At 42.6% G+C, this 13,805-nt stretch overlaps 1 protein-coding gene across 2 annotated transcripts; it reads right to left on the bottom strand.

The window, feature by feature from the left end:
- Positions 1-1,110: 1,110 nt before the first annotated feature.
- CALCOCO2 (calcium binding and coiled-coil domain 2) lies at positions 1,111-13,379 on the bottom strand. Of its 2 annotated transcripts, none has more exons than XM_084300896.1 (13): positions 13,252-13,379; positions 10,325-10,513; positions 9,705-9,807; positions 9,205-9,338; positions 8,359-8,484; positions 7,740-7,867; positions 7,539-7,629; positions 6,641-6,763; positions 5,816-5,902; positions 4,673-4,768; positions 3,835-3,976; positions 3,399-3,436; positions 1,111-2,861 (listed from the first exon to the last, which is right to left on the bottom strand). In XM_084300896.1, the coding sequence occupies exons 2-13, from the start codon at positions 10,505-10,507 to the stop codon at positions 2,685-2,687; spliced, it is 1,428 nt and encodes a 475-aa protein (XP_084157022.1). In that variant the 5' UTR covers positions 10,508-10,513; positions 13,252-13,379; the 3' UTR covers positions 1,111-2,684. The 2 variants fall into 2 exon arrangements, with proteins under 2 accessions (XP_084157022.1, XP_084157023.1); XM_084300897.1 differs by lacking the exon at positions 13,252-13,379 and adding an exon at positions 12,312-12,369.
- Positions 13,380-13,805: the final 426 nt, after the last annotated feature.

Below are 13,805 nucleotides of genomic sequence, written 5' to 3'. Positions count from 1 at the left end.
CAAAATGAAGATTTACTTAGAAAATATATAATGTAATTTGTGCTTATGGGCAAATTGGTTCCTGGCTGCCCAGGATAGGGAAGGTATGACCTGCATCAGGCTGAAGTATACGTCTTTGGAGTCTGAATCTGCATTATTATTACAGAAAACAAATGACATACCTTAAAACGTTTAAATTCAGCATCCTTATGAGATTTATTGCAGTCTGACCCCCTCTGCTGGCGACGTGCTTGCTGCCAGTGTACCAGAACCTGCACTCCAAAATAGGCTCTGTGATTTGTAGAGGTGATGGGTGCTGGCAAGCAGAAAATGATAGGTACCAGCATAAAAGGGATGGAGACTTGGCAGTGCAGGGGCACTGACAGTTCAAGGACACAAACAACATTGTGACATAACTCTAACCCCAAATGATTGGGTTTGGCTTTAGGATTTGAGCCACTAAAGCCAGTTCTAGCAGAAGCGTAGAAAGGCAATAGGTCTGGTAACTGGTATTAGGGTGAACTATTGGGGTTTTAATAAAGACTGCTTTTGTGACTCTCCACATTTGTTTTGCTTCTGTCAAGATGTAAAGCAGTAAAAGGCAAATGTAATTTGAAATGAGGACATACAGAAAAAAGTTGAAGAGGGGATTTTCTTGAAAAACAATGGGGCATTTCCTGAGGAAACAGGTGCTCAGTTAACAATTGGCCTCATTATGATAGAATATTTGTCAAAATTGGGAAAAAGTCATGTCAGGAATGTTGATATATACTACAGTAACCAATAATGTCAAAACATGCACAATACCAAGTATACGCACAATATAAAAAAAATATTTTAGTGTCTAGAGTGAGCATTTTTTCAACTTTTTCTTTTAGTCTAGGGAAAAAAATAAATGTTGATACACTGGATGTCCCTATGACATAGCAGAAATTCAGCCAGCTCTAGGCTTTTAGATCAGCAGTACTTGGAACTGATATGAACAAACAGATCCCATACAACTCATTCTACTTTCCGGATTTGTTCATGCTACCTCATACTTCTTTGGCTTTCTTGATATATCCCCATGCTGTGAAGAACCAGTGAGGATCAGCCAGTTAAATATGTCTTGTTAAACAGAAGCAGTCCCACTAACCACAGAGATGCTATGTTACATGCTAAAAAATATTCAGAGATGTGATTGAGTACTTTGTTCAAGAGAAGCTTCACAAAGTAATTAAAGACCCCATCAATTTCCCCAATTTATTTCAGAAAAATAGACAGTCATCTTTTTCAAGGATTTTCTCAGTACAGTTTTCATTTTTAACAATAACTATTTTCTGTTACATTTTCTTTTTAAAATAATGCTTTCCAGTATAGTACATCTTAAAGACAGAAATACTCTATTTAAACATAGGTTGATAAAAAATATGTATAAACAAAACAGTAAAACATTTTGAAGTCTTTCTTACTCTTAATAGTCTTAAAACTCTACGTAAACTTAGGATTTTCTATTGCTTCAGATATTCAGCAGGAAATCCAGTCTAATACAGCTGGATAATAAAATTTCACCCATTTATGTTTGCACAGACTAAATAACTGTTAATCATAACTTGAAAATCCTAAAGCAGAAATAAGAATAGTAACTGGATAATCTGTTTACAAAGCATTGTAATATTCCAAGGCACTTAGCAGTTTTGAATCAATGTTTTGGTTACAGAATAAGCTCTTCTTTTTAAATCAATTAGGTTTAGAAACACTGAAGAGAAATAATCCAGATTCATCACTTCCTTTAAATGAGGATGCCCAGTTTCAAGACAAAGAGGCCATTTATCCTCACCACTGTTAAGAAAACTCAGCTACTGCTTTCCTATCAGCTCCATGCCATGCTGACCTTTCCTGTTTCAGAAATTTCAGGGTTCCTTCATTATGAGATGTATGCATGACAGTGTCAGATTGCACAAGCACAGTTTAAGTGTATCACCACTTTAAGTCTGGTCATATAGAGAAAAGGGAAAACAGTGCATGCACCTTGTTGTACAAGCTATATTGCCTACTTTGCTGTAAGAAGAGCCCTAGACCTTTAAATCTAGAAACAGGTATTTAGTCTCTTTATAAATATATTTCACTTGTTCTATGATTGATGACAAAAGAAAGTAAAATGTATTTTCATTTAGAATTTATATTTATTAGCAATTAAATCAGTGTTCCAGAAGCTGAGCTGGACTGAAGGTGTGATCCTAAAAGACTACGCAATGTGTCTTGTCTTTGGTTAGCAATCACAGTGCTATACTGAAGAATAAAATCGTTATAATAAAGATTTATCAGCCAAGTACAGAAAACTGTTGCATTACATCTATTATTTGGCCCTACCTAGATAAACAGCTACATAGACAATCCTGTTATGAAGAACTGGTACCACATTCAACTACATTACTAATGATAGGATTTGTGACTCATTTAAAAAGCACATACATTTGATCCAAGATGGAGGACTTAAGTTGATGACAATTCAATTTCAGGATATGGATATTTGACCCAATTTATGTTTGACCCAATTATACACATACTGCATGGAACAGAAAGCTCAGAATCACAGCACTAGTAGCATATGCAGTTTTGTCAGGTTGCTCTTATTAGTATGAATCAAGTCTATAGAATACTTTTTCTCTATTCTATCCTGTGGCCTCTGCCACCTATTCTACAGAACAGATAGGAATTCAGAATTATTCCAGGCCATGGCAAAAAATATGGTCATCAAACACCTGCTGATTGGACTTTTCAAAGGTCTCATTGCAGAGTGGGCACTCCAGAAGATGGCTCTGCACATGGGCCTCATAGTCACTTGCTTCAATATCTTCAGGAAATATGTCATCACACATGGGGCATTTCCTTATAGAATCCTGAAGTACAAAGGAAGTGCAAATAAAGACAGTTTAAGATTTGTATTCACATTCAAAGAGAAGAAAAAGTTCATTAGTCAGACATTATCTGCTTTGGACAAGTCTTTCTTACTTGCAATACTCTCAAGTTTTCAAATGTTTTCAGGCTTCTGTAAATAGTACTTACAAGTCAAACTTCTAAGAGGTATTCTAACTTTCCATCCTAAATAACACATGTCCATGTCTGCAATATGAAATAAGGCATTTAGCAGCTGCATGCTTCTCATTCTGACACTGGATGCTGCCAAAAATTGTTCCTTAAAGATTAAGGTGAACAGAGTTTCCTTTCTCTTCCCTAACACCACCAACCGTTATTACCACAACTTAATCCTACAGGTTAAGTATCCATGATTCCACTTTGTTGTCCACTTTATTACCAGGACTAAAATGGTATGTAGACAATAGGCTACAGAGCTGAACATGTAGCTCCTCATTTCAAATTGTTAATTTCTGTCTGTAAGCCACTAATTCATGTCCATTCACATCCACTTTACTTACTGTTCTGGCAACTTTTGACTCCAGGTTTGCTTCTGCAGCTGGAAAAGAAAGAAGTTCATTTAGCCACTACAAATGATTAACAATGTAATGTGCTGATAAATAGTAATTCTTGAAACATGAGTATGTGGCCCTGGTCTAGACCTCTATACTTGGTCTATGAAAACTGGACATAAACCACAGAACTAGCTGTCTCACAGATTAATAAACTATCTAACAGTTGTTTCTCTTCATAGAAGATGAACAGACAACTGATGATTTAAATCAACTCTTAACACCTGGCAGCATTTTGCCAAGTCACCTGCACACATGCAAAACTATGCAGAGGTACTGCTAAGAATTTATTTTCCACAGCATCCAATTCAAGAGGGAGGACAATTTGTTGAGGCTTTTACTACCATGGATTTGTGATTTCAGACAGACTGCCAAGTACTCTTACCATAATATGGATTACCAAACACAAGGCATCCTGCTTCAGGAGTTGGAACTGGGGCCTGAGCTTGTGAAGCAGCAGAGAAAGAAGAAACATCTCTAGTCTGAGAGACATGCCTCAGAAGGGTATCATTCTCTTCCCTCAGTTTCTGCAAAGGGACAGGAGGACAGAATCAATTTCCAGAAGCTCGGAAGACCATTTCAGAGAAGTTATACTTTGCACTAACATAGATCCTCTTAGACCAGAATCAAAATTGCTCTTCTTTTAGATAGCTCAGTCTTAGTCCTGCTTGACAGAATGGGAAAGTGAGGTAAGGAAGTGCAAGGATCTATTCTGTGACCTGCTCAGGAAGGTAGACAGGATGACTACAATACAGTAATACACTTTAAAAGACGGAAGACTATCCTGAAGTCATGCAGATAATGGCAGAGTAAGGAACAACACCATAGAGTCATTTTCTAGACTGGATGAAAAAGCTACATTCATTTAAATGAGAAAGTCCATTCATTTCAGTGAAATAACAGGAGTTTTTGAAAATTCCCACACTATTATGGGTGAACTGGTCTCATCTGTGGTGGGGGAAAAGGGTGGAACTTTTCCTTCCTCTTAGGCTGTACAGCAGTAGCAGCAACAACAGACTGAGAGTGAGCACATGGTCATGCGGACTATGTGAACACTATGTGCACGCGGACAGCATGGCAGCCTTGTTTTAGGTGATAGTCCATGTACAGACACAGTTAGAGATCAGCGTGATAGAAGGTTTAATGGAACTGGATATTAGACTGAGATATTTGTGTCATACTCAATGCAGAAGAAAGGTGAGGGAGCTGTGCCAAGTTCTCACCTGTTTTTCCTCATCAGATTCATTCTTTTTTGCTTGCAACATCTGAAACAAATGCCTCTGCTCTTCAAGTTCTTTCATTAAGTCCCTGTTTTGTTGCTATAAAGGAAGAGGATTATTTGGTAAATTGTGGAAAACTAGCAAACAAAGAACTATGACAGCTCCAGTCATTGTTCACATATACAGGCCGCCTCTACCTGCACTTATTACCAACAAATAAACCTTTGTTTGCACCACAAGTCTTACCATTTCATAGTTTGTGACCTTGGATATCTCCGCATTACCAGCCACTTAATGTCTGCATTTTCAGTACAACCTGAGAGATGACATGTGACCTCCAAAGGGGACATATGACAGGTCAAACAAACTGGGAGGTTAAAGAAAGGGAACTATGGCTGGTGAAAAATCTACACCGGCACATGAGAACTCTCCAAGTCTGCCAAATTCTCTGGTACTGTTGACACTTGCATTGACTGTGGATAGTTAGTACCTCCTTAGGAATCAGTGTTGTACCTAAATCTTGATTTAAATCAGTAAATCAGATAGGCTAGAGTACTTAGGGATTCAGCAGTCATTCTCAAAGTATCACTCTAAAAATCCTGAACATTTGGCATCACAATGGAGGTAATCACATAATGTATTTTAGGCATCTAACTTTCAATGTCAGAAACAGAGTAGAGCCTCCAAAAGTGTCCTGAGCAGGACACACAGAGAGAGGAGCACCTTTAGAAGGTCACTCAGGGCAACAGGCTTAAGAAAATGATGGGACAGCCTCAGACATCACCAGCGATAGTTCAGTAGAAAGAAAATGTCACTGCATGTTTCCCTTTTCTAATGTTCACAGTTCTTCATGTAGTGATTTTCAGTGCTGAGGTTTGTGGATTACTTGTCAAAGATCTGCAGAAGTTACCTAAGAAAAGCAAGCCTTTTGACCATAAATTTAAATTTGTTACACATATAGGCATCTCTAACATCTCAGGGAAATTCTGATTGTTCTGCAAATTGAAAAAGGGTGGACAACGTTGCTTTAAGTAAATGTGAGCTTCCCTACACAAATACCAGCAGATTCTATACAATACAGCAGAGCTCTGTGCTCAGCTCTTTTGGAACCATCTCCCCAACTTCACCCCCAAAAATGCTGGGCACCTGCTCACTCTGCAGACGAAGTGACAAGTTGGCCTCTGTCCCTTTCAAGTTCTCCAAGCGATGTTCGAGCTCCTTCTTTTGCTCTTTCTGCAGAGAAATCCCAGATTTTCAAAGGCAATGTCAAAGAAAAGAGGTGTCAGGTAAGGATGTGGGGCAGAGCATCAAACTATAGAATAGAAACTTTGTATTGTTTACAGCTTTTTGGGGGGCATTCTGACCATATTTCATCTTTTTATTTTATTGATTATTCAATGCTAAATCTATGATTGTAAAGATGAGAAAGGGGCAAAAACATAATCAGACAGTAGACCACCAAGGTTGCTGCCTCTCACCAGTTACTAGTAGCTTCCTGTTGGATGCAAAATTAATGGCATATAGTCTAAGCAGATTTAGGATAACTTGTCTTGTTTACACATAAGTCCCAGTCCTGAAACAGTTTTGCATATTTGCAACAATTTCCACTCAGCCAAATATCAGTTCTGAGTTCCCAATTACCTACTTCATCCCTTGAGCTGGCTCAAAAGAGATGAAGACAGAGACTGAATTTTCTCTCTAGAGAATCAGCATTACAAAATTTAGTTATACAGAGATGTTTCTTCAAAAACCACAACGTATGTCTGTACCATAAGAATTTGTCAGATGGTTCATTTGCAGAACCACCTATGTGGATTCCCATGCCACCATGGAGACTTCCCTGTTTGTCAAGGAATCTCCCAGACTTTTCATAAGATTGAGCAATATTTGTGCCTGGTTACTGCCAAGGACACCTCTCAGCTTCTATTCCCTGGCTTCCCCAAGCACCTTGATATTCAGGGAAAGTTTTACCTGTTGAGTTACAGTCATGCATAACCGACGATTCTCTTCCTTTAAACTTTCAAGCTGCTCAGTCTTGTCATGGTCCATACGAACCAGGTTATCCATGTCTTTCTCATAATTCAACACCTGAGACTAGGGAGAAAGAAGAATGGGCAGAAAGTGAAAATTTAATAGCTATGAGTGAGACACACAGGCCCCTTTTGCTGCACAAAGAAAATCACCAGAACCCATGGCTACTTATTTTTTTTCCATTAAAAAAAACTTTGTAGAAAATGAGAATAGTTACATGGGGATATATCAGAGTTGATAAATGCACTAAAACTTGGTATTCACTCATATGTTCGTTGAGGAGCTTTCTACATTTTAAAATGTCACTTCTAGTCTTGGAATTCAGAGAGTAAAGAGAAAAATAGTGGCTGTTTAGCCAGATGGTTAGCCTATTATTCTGAGTTTCCCATATCCTACATATAACAAACAAGCTATTTTCAGTTTACCTTCTACCTTCACATACCTCCCAGATTTTGTCTTTTCACCCAATATTGAACATAATTTTAGAAAATTTTTCAAAACAGAAGTGTTTTCTGCCTGGATCCTTACCTAGCAGGAGGTGAACAATGGTATGATTTTGGTCAACTTAATAAGCATGCAAAGGGAACGTGTTTAGGGAGTAAAATCCTTGTAATTTCTTTTAGCACATCCCACACTACCTTTCCTTCCATAATATAGCTTTCTTGCAGTTTCCTGGACATAAACCGTATCAGAGGCTGACATTTTCCGAAAAAATCCATATAACCAGAGAAGAAACTTATATATCACATATTTGCTCAAGATTGCACAGCTCTCTGTCAAACTGAGACCATCAGACCCAGTTCACAAAAGCAAAGGAGGGCAGCTATATGTTTTCTACCTGCAGCTGGTCCATGTGATCCAGGGCTGTTTTCAATCTGGTTTCCAAGTTTACCTTTTCAGAGGTCACATTCTGAATTTGCTCTTTGAATCTACTCAGAACAAATCAAAACACACCATACTTTCATAAATGGAAATTTAATCCACAAAGGTAAGGTGCTTAATGAAATACTGTTTTAAGAGATGCTGTAAATACACTTACTGGTGCAGTTCTGCCTCTCTGCACTCATCTAGCTCTTTTAGATGTTTATTTTCCTTTTTCAGGGAATTCAACTCCAGCTCCAGTTCTTCTTTGCTTCTCCTAAGAGACTCTAAACCATTCTGCAGCTTCTGAAAATCAAAGACAGGTCAATAGGAGGCAAAATGGGACCCAAGCAATAGTCCTGCTCTGAAGTGGAACTGCAAAATCCCTCTGATGCAACACTTGCAGGCTGCCCACCTTAAGGAGAAAAACCTCTCCTTTGCATCTTTCAGACCCTGTTTTATTTATACTAAGTCCTGAGCTAAACTGAAGGAGGAAACAATAATGATGAAGAAACATTAGGAACAGGGATGGCCTTTCAATTTTGGGACAGCCTACAGAACAGTTTTGAAAACTCCCCTTCCCATATGTTCACAATCCATTTTTCTTGTGATGCCTCTTGTTCAGCATTATCATTCTTATTGTAGTAGAGGTATTGTAATATTTGGTAAATGATTAAATAAATAATACAGGGAGAAACTTCCTTAATTTTCTCCTGGAAGCATACAGTGGAGCAAGACCTGACTCAGTCTCTCTTCATGTTTCAGACTTAAAGCTTCTGACTTAACTTTTGTTGTACCTGTGTCTTCTTGAGCTCTTCTTGCAGTTCTGTGTTTTGTTTCTGGAGACTTGCGCAGGTTGCTTGCAGCTCCTCATTTTCTTTAAGCAAATTTTTGTTTTGTAGTTCAATCTCTTCCACTTCTCCCTGGCAAACAACAAATTTGTTTAGTCGTCATGGAAACATCAAAAAGCTATCTTCTGAAGAGCACAATATGATGAGCTAAAAAAGATGTATTCTGCAAAAGGGAACATAATGTACCTCCTCATGTTCTTATTATTAGTTCAGACCAGACTGCTACTTCACTATCCATAGTCTGTCCGAAGCTGACCATCAACACAGTCCTTGAATACCAAGCACACACTACCTCTGATCTTTTAAGATGATCAATCTTAAAGCAGAGGCAGAAGTCTGCAATTTTTTTTTGTAGTTTGTAAGATTAGGACCACACACTGGGTGTCTGTGTAGTAGTTAATAAAAGGGCTGCACACAAGACACTGCAAAATAAGGGTGCTTCACAATACGTCAATTATTGTCCATGTGTATGTTCTTACTCCCATCTAATGGAAGGCTGTTTCTATGAACATTACATTTCCACTAAAAATATTCAAAATGCCCTGAACCACTACGTATTTAGTCACTCCCCATTGAGAAGAGCTTACAATCTAAGTAAACTAGTTTGATAAATGTTAATTAGAGAAAGGCTGCCCAAATTTGGGTGACAGATGAGTAGCAAAGCCAGGAATAGAATCCAGATCTGCTGAGTTCCAGATCAGTATCCGATTTACTGGATCCCTCCAACTTAGCAATGAGCAGATGCCAATAAAAGCAAAGGCAGGAAAAAGCAGGGGAAGAGAGGACACATACCTGTGTGGTTACCACCAGGATATCATCCTCAGTCTCTGCTCTGAACTGGAAAGGAACACTGGCTCCACGGACCATACCATCCTGGTCGATGTAGCAGAACTGGTAGTATTCATCATCCTTCGGTAGGTAGTAAGCTTCAGACAAACACAACAACCCTGTCATATGTTTGTAATTACTCAGGTCTCTTAACTACATAGCACAGAAAGTCAGCACCTAAGAAAACAGACATCTTACTTCAATATTGTTCCTCCACCACTAGTAAGTCTTTGTGCCAGTGATAAGAACACAGACAATATCACTCAGTTAGGATGGCAGAATCCAGTAGATTTGCTTTTTTTGGCTGTAGTTATGGGACTTGAAGTTTACTACAGCATGTTACTACAGATTTTCTGTAATTCTGAATGTAATACTTATTAGTGGCAGTAGTGTGGGATTTTGTGTATGTGCTTGTGTGTACACATACACATATATTCCCTGAGTGACCCAACCTCCCAACCCACCTTTGAACTGGATTTGTTGCTGCACAGCGGTATCACCATGGACATCACTGGGCAGAGGAGCCCACATGAATGTGTAATATTCCCGGGTTGTTTTCCATCCCACCTGCAATAACAAAATTCTTAAAAGGGACCACATAGTTCACGCTTATCCTATGGCAACTGGACTATATTTCCACATAGATTAGTTAATGGGAAGACTTTTGCATTGATATTCTGACTTCACAGAGTTGTGGTCTATGCATAAATCAAAGCTACTCGCTAGCATCTGCCTTATTCTGAGGTCTATATTAGGGGGGCGAGGGGAGCACTGAAGTAGGAAATGTGTTGGAAGGGATGGTGCCAACATGATGCAATTATTCTTTACTGATTCTGTGAATCACAGTCTGTTTAATTAGTCTTGAAGCTGGTCAAGTAAGAACGTGCCTGGCATTTTGTCTCAAGGCACAAGAAAAATGCTGTATTACACAAAGTTATTATTGAAAAAAAATCTCTTACCCTGTTCTACCAAAGCCCTAAGGCCTTTCTTAGAGATGAAGTATGAATTAAATGTCAAATTATTTGTTTGTGACAGCTGCTGCCTTCTCATACTTGGCATATCTGGTTACACAGTATTCACTTACCCGGAAAATGCCCACCCAGTCCTTCCCACGAGGAACTATGTTGTGTGTGAGAGTATAATAACAGATTACATCTCCTCCAGGAACATAAAACTTCTCCACATTGTTAAAGATGACCTGGGAGAAGTGGCAGTTGTCTAAGAGGACAGCAGAAGTGGGAGGTTCGTCCGAAGTCTCATCCATCATGGAAGCCTACAAGAGGAAAGCTTAATGCCATTATCTCATCTTGGATGTTGCCAACATAGTTGTGTCCATGAAGGATATGAAGAGGTAACAGCTGATGAATGACATAGCTGTAAGGTCCTAACCCCCTGCAGACACACCAATTTTTCTCAGCAAGGCACCTGCACTCACTACTGCTGCGACGAGACTGCTCCTTACATCCATGGCAGGTTGCAGATTCTCTTCAGCAGAGCGTAAGGCTGACCCCTGCTTCCTAGCCACAGCGCCTGGAGCTCTGAGGCTGCCAGTGTGACACAGCAGCCTCTCTCCTGCATGGGACCCCATGAACCAGACCCTGTTGACCATCCTACAGATCTGCTACTCGAGAGAGGCAGTGGTACCTCGTAGCAGCAAGAGCACGCATGCCTACTGGTGTGATTCCCTGCTTGACAACCCAGCTGGAACACAAGCTGTCCCTACATGCAGCCTTATACCATGTTTTTAATGTGATTTGACACTCCACACACATCTCCACTATATGTGGTTAACGTGGGGGTGCATCACCTCTTCTGAAATCTGGAGACTAGCATATTGATTGAGAAAAACAGAGGTTTTGCTGCGTCAGTGAAGCGCTCCTGCAGATAGCAGTAATAGACAAAAATAGCAGCATATGATCCAAGCTAGGAGGTCCAAGGTTGGTACAGTCCAAGCCCTGACACGCTTCACCTTCACTGTCTGACCATGGTGAGACACACTAGACACACTCATGCTGGTGATATGCAAACTCAACGGCCTGGCTGTTTTCTGCATTCAAATCCAACATGATTATTTGACCTCCAAATACAGCATCTTTCATTGTCAGCTTTTTTGCTCCAAGAAAAAGAGGCACCTTGCTAAGATCAGCTCCCATGGAAAAGCACAGACGAGGTCCAGGTTAGGCAGGTTGTTGTAGTTCTGTCTCACAAGCCTGTGTTATGAGGCCATAATAGCCTTGGTACTTGTGACTGTTACAGTGAAACTGCAAGATGATTCTCAGTATCAAAATGATTAGGTTGCATGGCAGCAGGGTCAACAAACAGCATTGAAGCTCATGCATTAGTTACCTACACAGAAAGCTTTTCAGTGCATTGTGACACTACAAATGTGTTATGCACGACAACATAAACATGCAGTGTGTGCATCTACTGGATCTGAACTGCCAGATGTCCAGGCATGACTAGAAATGACACTCAATTACCCTCTTTGCCACAGTATCTTGCAGGCAACCAGACTTAAGCCCTGGCAATCTGTCAAGAAACAGATCACTGCTGAAAAAAACCTGCCTCCAATCCCTGACAATTCAGTTCCAGGAATTCAAAGCAGAACCTTCTCAGCCAATTTTAGTGACAGTAGTAGCAAATAGGTATTGACCTCAGAAATGACAGGAAGTTCATCTTGAAAAACTATCCTGCTGGATGATTTAAGGTCACCTCCAATCCATGAAACCTTTCATTTTTTGTCACGACTGAGGACATCATCTGTATTCTGTGCCAAAAAACAGCCTGAAAATCAGGCAGAAGCGTAGATGGGCATTGTGGAGTTGTGCTCAAAACGGAAATGGTACCCGTGCACCTGGAAAGAGCACTAATTACAGCACTGATATATGCTGCTTTAGGAGCATGGCTAATTAATTCCTCCTGCCAGAAGCTGAAGGCATAGAAATGGGTGTGGCTCAAACCTCCAGGGAATCCAGGAGGTGCAGTTTATGTTTTAGTTAGTAAAGCATAGCAAATTATATGTGCCTTATCTAAGCCTCAGTCTTTATTTGGCTGACGTCAACCTCTCCTACCTTGACGTGACTTATGATGCACTCCCCTAATGCCCTGGGACCTCCTGACAGCCAGCAGACCAAAAAGAAAAAAAATAACAACTTAAGAATAGCTCCTTAATAGCTTCAGGATATGAGCTCTTGCTGCCATAAGACTTCAATGTAACTTGCAAAGAAAATGAAGCGTCAAAGCCTGGATGCAGCAAAATAATGCATTCTGCTGAAAACAAAGATGAAGAGTGTTGTTTTTTGTAAAAGTAATTGTGAACTTGAAGAAAAGAAAGCCCATTGGTCCTGCAGACTGTGTTGACAGCACACTATGCACTTCACTTCAAGGAAAAGACAGGAAGTAGGAAGATTTTATTAACATTCAAATTTTTGTTCTATGAACAGTCTGTAAGTCATCAGTGCAGGAAGGAGAGGCCCCGTGAGGCTGCTGCTGCCCAAGGAGATGGGGAAAGCCGCAGCTTCAGGGATGGAGGCGCAGCAGGCAGCCCCAGCCAGGTAACGCGGTGTGACAGCACGCACGGAGGAGGGCGCGACACACACCTCTTCCTGTGATACTCACGGCCCAGCTTTTCTCTGGGGGCTTTTTTTTTAGTGCTGCTGTTTTGTTTTCACTTTGCTGTTGCTGTTTTCTTCCTTTCGCGGACGGCAGCGTCCTAAGAACGCCGAGAGCCGCGGATTGCCCCTTCCCGAGCGAGAGCAACTCCCAGCCGCAGCTGGGCACCGGGACACCGCGGCCCCCGGCAGCACCGGAGGGGTCCCAGCGGAGGCCGGGCAGAGGCACCGGGGCGCTCCCCGCGGCCGCACAACCTCAGCTCCGCCGCCGGGAACCGAAAACGAAAGCGCCGCCGCCTCGCAGCGAGCGAGCCCCGAACCTCTCCCCCCCCGGCCCCCCAGCCCGGCCCCGGGGGCAGCGCGCGGCGAGGCCTCCGCGTCCCCACCCCGGCTCACTCACCGAGAGGCTCGGTCGCAAACCCCGGGGGCGGCGAGGCGGAGGGCGAGGCGGAGCCCCCCCCCGCCCCGCCCCGGCCGCGCTGCGGGACGCGCGGAGTCCCGTAGCCCGAAGTCCCGGCCGCTCCCCCCTCCGGCCGCTCCCCCCCTCCGGCCGCTCCCCCCTCCGGCCGCTCCCCCCTCCGGCCGCTCCCCCCTCCGGCCGCTCCCCCCTCCGGCCGCTCCCCCCTCCGGCCGCTCCCCCCTCCGGCCGCTCCCCCCTCCGGCCGCTCCCCCCTCCGGCCGCTCCCCCCTCCGGCCGCTCCCCCCTCCGGCCGCTCCCCCCTCCGGCCGCTCCCCCCTCCGGCCGCTCCCCCCTCCGGCCGCTCCCCGGGGCGGCTGCAGGGGTGCCGCGGCCGAACGAGGCGCGGGCACTGCCCGGGGCGGCTGCAGCCACACTAGGGCCTCCCACTCCCCGCCGCCTCAGCGGCCGCTCTGCGGCTGAAGCAGCGGCCCCGCGCCTTATGAGCTTCTGGGAGAGAGTCCTCCACGCCGCTAGCCAATCAGAAAGCGCGCAAC

This window comes from Netta rufina (genome assembly GCF_964035555.1).
Source record: "Netta rufina genome assembly, chromosome: 24".
NCBI classification, from domain to species: domain Eukaryota; kingdom Metazoa; phylum Chordata; class Aves; order Anseriformes; family Anatidae; genus Netta; species Netta rufina.
Note: the sequence above shows the minus strand (reverse complement) of the source record. Positions and strands in the feature narration are given on the sequence as shown.

Bases quoted from the DNA above. Each gene is read 5' to 3' on its own strand.
- CALCOCO2 (XM_084300896.1), bottom strand. From the start codon at position 10,507: ATGATGGATGAGACTTCGGACGAACCTCCCACTTCTGCTGTCCTCTTA. The intron at 3,977-4,672 runs GTGAGAACTTGG...GTCCCTTTGCAG, and splicing joins AATCTGATGAGGAAAAACAG to AAACTGAGGGAAGAGAATGA. The intron at 3,437-3,834 runs GTAAGAGTACTT...TTTCTTTTCCAG, and splicing joins GTTTGGTAATCCATATTATG to CTGCAGAAGCAAACCTGGAG.